General features: G+C 41.1%; 1 protein-coding gene across 2 annotated transcripts in view; it reads right to left on the reverse strand.

Annotated features, from left to right (window-relative positions):
- Positions 1 to 9,796, reverse strand: part of MASP1 (MBL associated serine protease 1) — a 61,891-nt gene that overhangs the window by 34,083 nt on the left and 18,012 nt on the right. For both annotated transcript variants that reach the window (XM_007448424.1, XM_007448423.1), the window contains exons 3-4: positions 2,172 to 2,349; positions 210 to 341 (exon numbers count right to left, since the gene is read on the reverse strand). In XM_007448424.1, coding sequence (XP_007448486.1) covers positions 210 to 341; positions 2,172 to 2,349 — 310 coding nt within the window. The remainder of the gene's footprint in view (positions 1 to 209; positions 342 to 2,171; positions 2,350 to 9,796) is intronic.

Below are 9,796 nucleotides of genomic sequence, written 5' to 3' on the forward strand. Positions count from 1 at the left end.
TTCTGAAATGGGTCCTCTGAGAACCTGAACCCGACTTCCAGGCTGGTGGGCACTTCAGCATCTTTATCCCTGTGGTATCTGAGGTACAGCTCTCTGATTTCATTTTAAATCATCCCTACTGCATATCTGTCCTTCCTATGAGCCTCCCCTAATCTTATCAGAAAATACAGCACATAATGGTGATGCACAGAATCATTGCTGGGCCCCACCTCGGCATGTCCTGTTGTCTGTGTGGAGGATGTAGCCGAAGCGGCAGGAGCAGTAGTAGCCGCCGATGTAGTTATGGCAGTAGTGGTCACAGGACAGCTCCTCATCCTCTCGCTCCATGCACTCGTCCACATCTGCGGGGCAGGTAGAGCCTCTCAGTCAACCAGTTCATGTGTGATGGTGAAGACAACAGCCAACATTTACAGAGCACTCAGTATGGGCCACTCACTGTGTTGGGAGGTTCCTGCATCCCTCATTTAAGCCTCATCGAAGGCCCATAAGTAGCCACTATCTCCATTTACAAATAAGGAGACTTACCCAAGATCACAGAGAGCCTGGTTCAAACCCAGGCAACCTGACTCCTGGTGGTGCCACTGTTCTCTAACAGTTGTGATAATAGTAAGCAGGACCATTATGATCCCCTTTCTATAGATGATGAAGCTGAGACTTAGAGCCATTGAAGAACTTACTCCGAGTCACACCAAGAGTTAAGTGGTGGAGTCAGCATTCAAATCAAGGTGGGCTGGCTCTAGAATCCGGGCTCTTAACCTCTCCTCCATGCTGCTTCTCTCTTTCTAAGTCCCTATGGGGGTCAAGCCCTATCCTAGGCATTGGAAATATAAGGATAAAAAGATGTTATGTTCTCAACCCAGTTTAAAAACTGGAACATATATTTCTTCCCAAAAGATACAGGAATGGCCACGAAGCACATGAAAAGATGCTCAGCATCACTAGGCACCAGGGAAATGCAAATTAAAACCATAATGAAGTACCACTACATACCCCATGGAATGGTTAAACATTTTTTTGTTTGTTTTGCAGTACGCGGGCCTCTCACCACCGCGGCCTCTCCCATTGCGGAGCACAGGCTCCGGACGCACAGGCTCAGCAGCCATGGCGCACGGGCCAAGTCGTTCAGCGGCACGTGGGATCCTCCCAGACCAGGGCACGAACGTGTGTCCCCTGCACTGGCAGGCGGACTCTCAAGCACTGTGCCACCAGGGAAGCCCAACATTTTTTAATTGATAACATCAAATGTTGGTGAGGATAAGGAGCAGCCAGAACTCTCATACATTGGTGGAGAAATACAAAATGGTGCAAACACTTTGGAAAAAGTTTGACAATTTCTTATAGAACTAAACATACACCTACCCTATGACTCAGCAATTCTGCTCCTAGATATATACCCAGCAGAAGTGAAAACATGTTTGCAAAATGGCTTGTATAAAAAGTTTCACAGAAATTTTATTGAGGGCCAAAAATTGGATAGAACCCAGGTGTCCAACAATAGGAGAATGGATAAATAGATTGCAGTATATTCATACAATGGAAAATTACTCTGCTAGGAAAAGAAACAATTACTGATGCATTGCAACAACATGAATGAATATCAAAAACTTTATGCTGAGTAAAAGAATCCTCACCTCACAAAATATATTCTGTATGTGTTCATTTATATGTAGTTTTAGAAGTGGCAAAGCTAATTTATGGTGGAAAAAAAATGAGGACAGTTGTGGCCGTGGGAGTGGATTGCAATTGGGAAGGAGTACAAGGGAACTTTTTGGGTTAATGATAAAGCTCAACATCTTTTTAGGGGTTTGTGTTGCACACAAATATAAATTTTTGAAAATTTAAATGTACTTAAGATTTGTGCATTTCATTGAATGTAAATTTTACATTAAAAGAAAAAATGTGAATAGATAAACAATATGCATGCTAAAGTATTTAGGAAGAAGAGTACTGATGTCTGCAATTTATTTTGAAATGCATCAAAAAAGATGAATTAATGGATAGAGGATAGATAGATGGATAGATAAGTGATAGAGCAAATGCAGTAAGACATTACTGGTAGAATCTGTGTGGTGAGTATAAGGTGTTCATTTTAAAGAAGAGAGCACAAGGCACTCTTAATCTTGAGAGAGAAAGGGAGACCCAGGGATGAGCTACCCACTTCTCTAACTTACCCACAGCCATGTAGTGAGCCTCAAAGCCTGTGAATCGCTCCTCGTTGGAGAAATCTGAACGGAAAGTGATAGACATGAAGGAGCCAGGGGAGAGGACCACTTCCTGGCCAGGGGTCTGTTCTGTGTCTGTGGTTTCCCTGCCACAGAAGGTTGCCAGCACCTGGTCTTCAGATTCTACCTTTAGGGTCAAAGAGAAAGGGAACAAGATGAGAAGCTTCCCAAATTAGCTTCTCTGCTGGTCTCCAGGAGAAAAGATGGAGGGGCTGCCCACAAGTAGACCAGGCAGCCTGGGAAAGCCAGAGAAAGGGGTTTAGGGATTCTGGGATTTGAGGAAAGACACATTAGAGGTTAAGTCAATGTGGCTGTCCAGCCACTCTTTCACTCGTTTTGTTTAGGTCCATCAGAAGTAGCTTGGCATTTGTCATTCCTGTTGACAACAAAATGGCTTACTTGTTAAAAATAGCTCAATGTTAAAATAAATAAATTTTAACATTGGATAATAGAATAAATAAATAAGAAGAGCTAGATAATCTCACAGATTCTATACGCAACAGGAACTTACATTTCCAGGAAAAGAAAGTTTATACACAATATAAGTCATTCATTGAACATTCAGTGTGTGCCTGCCACAGAGCAAAGCGTGGGGTGGGGATGATGGGAGATGAGTAAGACACAGAGCTGTCACGGGGAGGCAGTGTTCAGGGGGAGAAAAACAGAGACAGAGCTATCATACAGTGTGACAAGTGTCTCACTGAGGATGCACTCAGAAGGAGGTGAAGGATCCCTGTTAGAATGTATGCTGCAAGAGAGTGAGACTTTAATTAATTAATTACTCAATTGATTACTTAATTACTTAATTACTTGTTGATATAGCTGAGTTTTATTTATAAAATGATACAATATCTGTATCAGAAGTGGAAGTTTAAAAAAAAACTGCATATGCTTTTTATTTATTATTTTTATTGAAGTATACTTGCTTAATAATGTGTTATTTTCAGGTGTACAGCAAAGTGATTCAGTTATACATATGTATGCATCTATTCTTTTTCAGATTCTTTTCTTCATAGATGTATCTTCAGTGCATGGTGCAGGACCTAGAACATAGCAGTTACCCAATAAATATTTGTCATTAAGAACTAAAAGTGCAAGACCTACTGTGAGAACAATGAGATGCCAGGGAGTCTGTGGGGATTGTAGGAGGAGATATATTTGGGGGAATAAGTTGAAACTAGATTACAGTTGACCTTGACTGACATAATAACAAGTGACTCAATTCTGTGAGTAAAGGGAAGACGTAATCAGAACTGTATTTAATAGGTAGTCTTAATAATACAGAAACTACTGGAGTCACCCAGAAATAGGTGCATTTGTGTTAAGACTCAGATGTAAATATTGCCTATTTGCTAAAGAATTCTCTACTTTGCAAGAGTCTGAGGCCCTCTGGGTAAATTCAGAGACCCAAGGAGAGATTCTAAACTGGTTGCCTAAAGCAGAATTTGTGTGTTTGGTTTGGGAAGCACAGTGTTGTAGCTGGTTGGTATATTTATTTGACTACCAATACTTGGCCTACCTACCACTCTATCATTTACACCTACCGCGATCCTTTTAAGGTAGTGTTTTTGTTTGCAACCTCTAGATTGGTATTTTAACCAAGATGCATGAGAAAAATCTCTGACCAAGAATGATTTCTGCTGCCTTTCAAAGTCATTAAAGAAAGTTCTCAAAGGCTGCCTATCTCTAGTAGCTTCTAATGAATTCACTGTTTTGTTCATTAGCTTAGCATGTCAGAAGTATCTTAACATTTGACACTTCTGTTTTGAAACTAATGATTTATTTATTTAAAATAAGTGGGAGTTTTAAAGAAAAACAATTTGCCCTGGCAACAAAACACAAGGACAATTAATCACTAACTTTGGGAACTGAAGTGTAAACAGAAAATGAGATCATAGCTTTGCTATTTTTTCCTCTTCTCTGCAGATACTAGCCCAACTCACACCAGCCTTATTGCTATAGAATGTGCCTATCTGCACACAGCTGAAATGTCACTTCCTTGAACGTCACAGCTGTTTTGCTGTTTTGCTGATCTGAATTTTCCAGGTAGCTGAAGTTTTTACCTAGCTATGACTAAAAAAATTTTTTCCGGGGTAGCGGGGTGTAATGCTTTTTAAAGTGCTTTATTCAAATCTCTGCTTTCTCACGTAAAACATGCTAATCTTTCTTGGTGATCCAGGGACATTGTTATGAACATCAACTGTCTTTGGGATATTGAGTTATGTAATGTTGCTTGCCCTGCTTTGAAGGTCCCCAGACTATTATGCCTTTGCAATTCTTATGTCTTCTTTATGTAATGTTTTATTCACTGTTTTAAAATCAGTTTATTAGCTGAAATATGTTGTAAAATAGAAACCAGTTAAGCTGCTCATTAGAACTTAATAAAAATAAGACAAAATAGATTTAGAGTGAGGGCCTGGGAGAAGGCTTCTTCTATGAGTAACTGCATGAGCTGGAATGCACTATCTTGGTGACCTCTGCTTTGGAGTGTATGGACCTGGCATTTAGAGGTCCTGAGCCCTATTCCTGACTCCACCATAAACTGTTATGTGGCTGACTCCTGTAGTTATCCACCTGGTAAACTAGGGGTTTCAACTTGCTGAGCTCTACACTCTCTTCCAGTCCCTACATACTAGTATTCTAACAAGTCATCATATCCATACATTAAATAAACCAACTAGAGGATGGTGAGCAGGAATTTCAACACACAGATTGCTTCCTACTGAAGAACTTGATGAACTTGAACTTGTTTGTGGTCTATAACCATGTGATACAGAATCAATTACTAATGAAGAGTCATGCCTTGAGCATTAACACTCCCAGGCACAGCAGCCTCCTTCCTCATTCGGTATTCCCAAGGTCTCTGGGGTTCTATAGTACCTGTAGCATGGACACTGTCAAGTGAAATCAGCCAGAGATAATTTGGATAAGGGAGAAACCTAATGAAAGTCTGTGATAAACAACCTCCCTCCTTGTAACTTCCAGGCTTAAGGACCGTTTATGATGGCAGGTAAGTGATCATCACCTGCAGGGCCTCACTATTCCAGAGGACAGGTAAGCATGCCCCAGCTGAGACCCATGGGGAAATCTGAGCCAGATATACCTTTAGAAGCAGGGAAGAAAAGGCCCCAGGGCCCTGGGAATTCAGCCTGCAGCTCCAAATAGAGTCCTGGAATATCAGAGCGTGGAAGGAGGGACCCTTAAGAGCTGTTTCGATCCCCATCCTTCTAGAGGAAACTGAGGTCCAGAGAGGGGCAGTGACTTGCTCAAGAGTAGAGAGATAATCATGATTCCCTGATACTTGTTTTGTTTTTGGAACTGTTTTGACCCTGGAGAAAGGAACCCACCAACCCAGAGAGTGCAAGGCAAAAGACATAGGCATTTGGCCAAACAACTTTTCTGGCTCAAGGGCCTCTTGAAACTTTATCTTGGGTGCATGGACTGTCTCCTAGAGAGGATGTGGCTCAGTGACAGCTCTGGCCATAACCTAAATAGAGGGGGTCACTGGCCCTACTTAATATCTTCAGCCCTTGCTATGATTGTAAAAATCTACAAAAACCATTGACTTCTGAGTACAGATGGAGGATTGAGCTCTGGCTTCTGTTCAGACTATCCCATTTCTAGGGTCATCGTATTAACATGATGGAGGGAAATACCTTATCAAATGAAAACACAAAATTTGTAATATTAGAGAACCATCTGGCTGGGGATCACAGACTCTTCATTTTTCTACTTCTTATTATGGGCAGCCATGTCCCTTCAGACTATTGTGATTTAGGGCACATGTCCTCAATTTGCTTTCTTTCAACTCAACTCAGCAAATATTTATATAGCAAGTTCTGTCTGCATTATAATGTGAAGGATGTCAAAAATTACTTATTTGTTGCACGTGCTTAATAAGGAAGTCCCCTGCCTCTGGGAATGTAAAATTTAGTAGGAGAATAAGTACTCAAATGTGTATGTGTTAGGGAATCACCAGATTGTAGTTATTGCAATGAAAGCTAGGAAGCCCCTGGCCTTATAAGATGGGAAAATATTGCATCCAGCTGAGAGGAATCAGAGAACATTTAAGAAGAAGAGAATGTTCTTTGATCTGGGGAACTGAAAGGTGAGTAGAATTTAGGCAGGTAGAAATAGTAGGTGGAGGGTTTGCGGGGCAGAGGGGAGGACATCCAGGCAGAGGGAATAGCGAAGTCCCGGGGGGCATTAGGAGTCTCAACTGCCCCTCCCTTCCCACCACCACCTAGGAAAGGGGTTCTATTGATGTAGGAAAGGGGTTCTATTGATGTAGGAAAGGGGTTCTATTGAGCACAGGGAACAGGGGAGAGAGATCTAAGGAAAAGAAGCCAGAGCCTGTTTTCTATGAATTTTCTACCTTAGTAGAAACAGCACAAACCTTCTAGGCAAAGCTAAGGCAGAGCAGCAGAAAACTTGGTCAAATTTCTGTGGGAGGACAGCTATGGCTGCTTTCCACATGTCCATAAGGTTATCTCACCAGAGCTTAACAAATACACTGACAGCCACCCAATGAGAAACTTGAAGCCCAGATGATTTAAATGAATCAAGCAAGGTCATGATCTAGTGAGTGGGGGCTTCAGGTTCACAATGCAGCATCCTGATTCCCTAGTCAATAATGCTCATGCTCCTTTAAGACAGGAGGCAAACAAAAAATGCTGTCCTCTACTGTACAATATCACTTATATATAGAATCTAAAAAATAATATGAACTAGTGAATATAACAAAAAAGAAACAGACTCACAGATACAGAGAACAAACTAGTGGTTACCAGTCGGAGGGGGGCAACATAGGAGTAGGGGATTAAGAGGTACAAACTATTATGTATAAATAAATAAGCTACAAGGACATATGTACTGCACAGGGAATATAGCCAATATTTTACAATAACTATAAATGGATTTTAACCTTTAAAAATTGTGAATCACTGTGTTGTACACCTGTAACTTATATGATATTGTACATCAACTATACCTCAATTAAAAAAAAAAAAGATGCCATCCTATAAGCCCAAATGCCTGAGAGCTTTGCTTGTCGATGTTCCCAAGCTTCATCCTGGAGCCCCACTGACATCTTCTCTGGGCCCTTGAAGAGCTTTTCAGATTGAATTTAGGCATTCAGAGAGTGTGCTGAATTGTCCTGCTGTCAGTTTAGTTAACCTTGGAACCATGTTCCCCAGAATCTCCTTCTCTCTATAGTTCCAGGTTACTGTTGGCCAAAATAGGAACTTGTGTGAGTTTGGAAGGCAATAGTCCTTACTCTCTGGAGGTTGTTTTATGATCAGATACAGAGATGGACAGATGCAGATGTGCCAATAGGTTCTAATTGTCTTCACTCTCCTTCTCTCTGCATCCAGCTCTTCTTCCCTGCTTCTGGCTCTGATGACTAAGAATGGCCCAGGCCCACCAGAGGCTTGCAGGTGTCCCCACAGGCGTAGTAGCTGCTCAGAGCCAACAGCTTCTCATAGACTTCTCTCCATGAGCTCCCCCTTCATGGCCCAACTTTGGCTTCTTCAGTAGGCTTGAATTCTCAGATTTCTCTGAAGATGCCAATATTTTCACCCATGCCAGGGCTTCACGAAAATGGATAAGTGAACTGTCTGTGGTCCTCCAACTCTCTGTCTATGAGAAGCTGGGATCTTTACTTTCCTAGCCTCTCCTATAATTACATGAGTTCTAATGCCCATAAATAGCTTTTATCTCATAATACTCACAGAGGCTCTGCTTTTCTGACTGAACTCTGACTGTTACAGCCTGGAGCCACAGAAATGACCTCAGGCAAATCCAGCAAAAGGACCATCCTGCCAAGTCTAGCCTAAACTTCTGACCACAGAATCAAGAGCAAATAAAATGGATATTGTTTTGGCTACTAAATTTTGGAGTGGTTTGTTACACAGCACTAGACATGTTATAGGGAGTAAGGAAGTAATCTGGGACAAAGAGAGACACTGACCTTTGTGAACTGAAATTTTGAGAATTACAGTCTCGTGGGGTCTTAGGGCCTTGAAATTTACCTCATTTAACCTCTTATTTTTCTACCACACCCTTGAAAAATTCACACCACCTTTACACAATCAGTTGCAGAGATGAAAAACTCACTACCTTCCAAGATAGATGAGGCCATTTTGGATTATCTTTGGCTTAGAAAGTTCTTCCCTGGCCGCATAACTGGGAATATAATTTTGGGGAAGATATTCCAATTGTGGAAAAAATTATGAACGATGATGTTTCTAGCAGTTATATATAATAATAGAAAACTGGAAACAATGTAAATACCCAATTCTAGGGGAACTGTTGCATTAGCGTTGGCTTAGTTAAGCAGCTATTAATTATTGCATTAATGGAGAATTTTCAGTGATCTGGAAACATTCTTACTAGGCTATACTAAGTGAAAAAGCAGGACAAATTGTATATTCAATGTAATTGTAACTATGTTGAAAGTATACATTGAAAATAAAAAGTGGAAGGAATTAGAGCAAACAACAATGGTTAGTGAATTGACAGGTAATTTTTCTTTTTCCTGTTTTTATATTTTAAAAGTATTTTAAAAAGAAATTTGGGCCCACAGCTACTTCCCTCTAGCTTCTACCCAATGGCATAAAATCAGTTGGTTCAGGTCAACCAACAAAGGGAGCACACAGGTGGGGCAGCTGAACCAGCCTGGAAGTTCAGGGTTGGTTTCCAGTCTCTCCATCTCTTATAACCACCTGAGTCTTCCCTTCCTCATGGTCATGTATGGAGACCCCTCATCACTCTCTCACTTCCTTCTCTCATTTTTTTCTAGCCCTTGGGTCCCAACAAAGCCGAAAAAGAGGTGAAAATTTTTGCTTTAATTCCGCACAAACAATACGGTGAAAAATAAAATTCTGAGAAAACAATCAAGAAACTCGGAACAACTAAAATTCACATATGGCAGTACATGGCAGGGAGGGTCTCATGTCAGGGAACAGTTTTTGTGATTGTCAAGTCCAAGAGGGACCCAGAGGATGGGGTGTAAGTGGAGGTATGAGGGGAGATAGAAGAGATCCTTGGTGTGAAATTCCTGAAGACTTTAGGGGAAAGAAGAGGAGAGGGAGAGAGGGGGCATGGAGGATTGAACATTTAAGAATGTTTGTGATAAGGACATCTCTGCCCTTTTTTGGTTCTCAAGAGAGTGAGTCAAATTGTGAATTGCTTTCAATTGTGTAAGTTTTCTGTTTTTTTGGATGTAACCCCTTACTGAGACTGGATCATGTGGGACCTCATCTTTATATAAGTTGCACATGAGTCTGCATCAATTAGTAGATGTTAGCAAAATTATTTAAATTCTCTGTGTTTTAGGTTAAATTGTATTCCCTAAAAGATATGTTCAAGTCCTAACTCTTGGACTTGACTTTATATGGAAATAGTTCTTTGCCTATGAAATTATGTTAAGATGACATCATACTGGATTAGGGTGGACCCTAACCCAGTGACTGGTGTCCTTATAAGAAATGGGAAACTTGGACACAGAGACATACACAGAGGGAAGTGTGAAGACAGAGGCACAGATTGGAGATATGCGGCCGTAGCCAGGAATG

This window comes from Lipotes vexillifer, unplaced genomic scaffold, assembly GCF_000442215.2.
Source record: "Lipotes vexillifer unplaced genomic scaffold, Lipotes_vexillifer_v1.1 scaffold388, whole genome shotgun sequence".
Taxonomy (NCBI): Eukaryota; Metazoa; Chordata; class Mammalia; order Artiodactyla; family Lipotidae; genus Lipotes; species Lipotes vexillifer.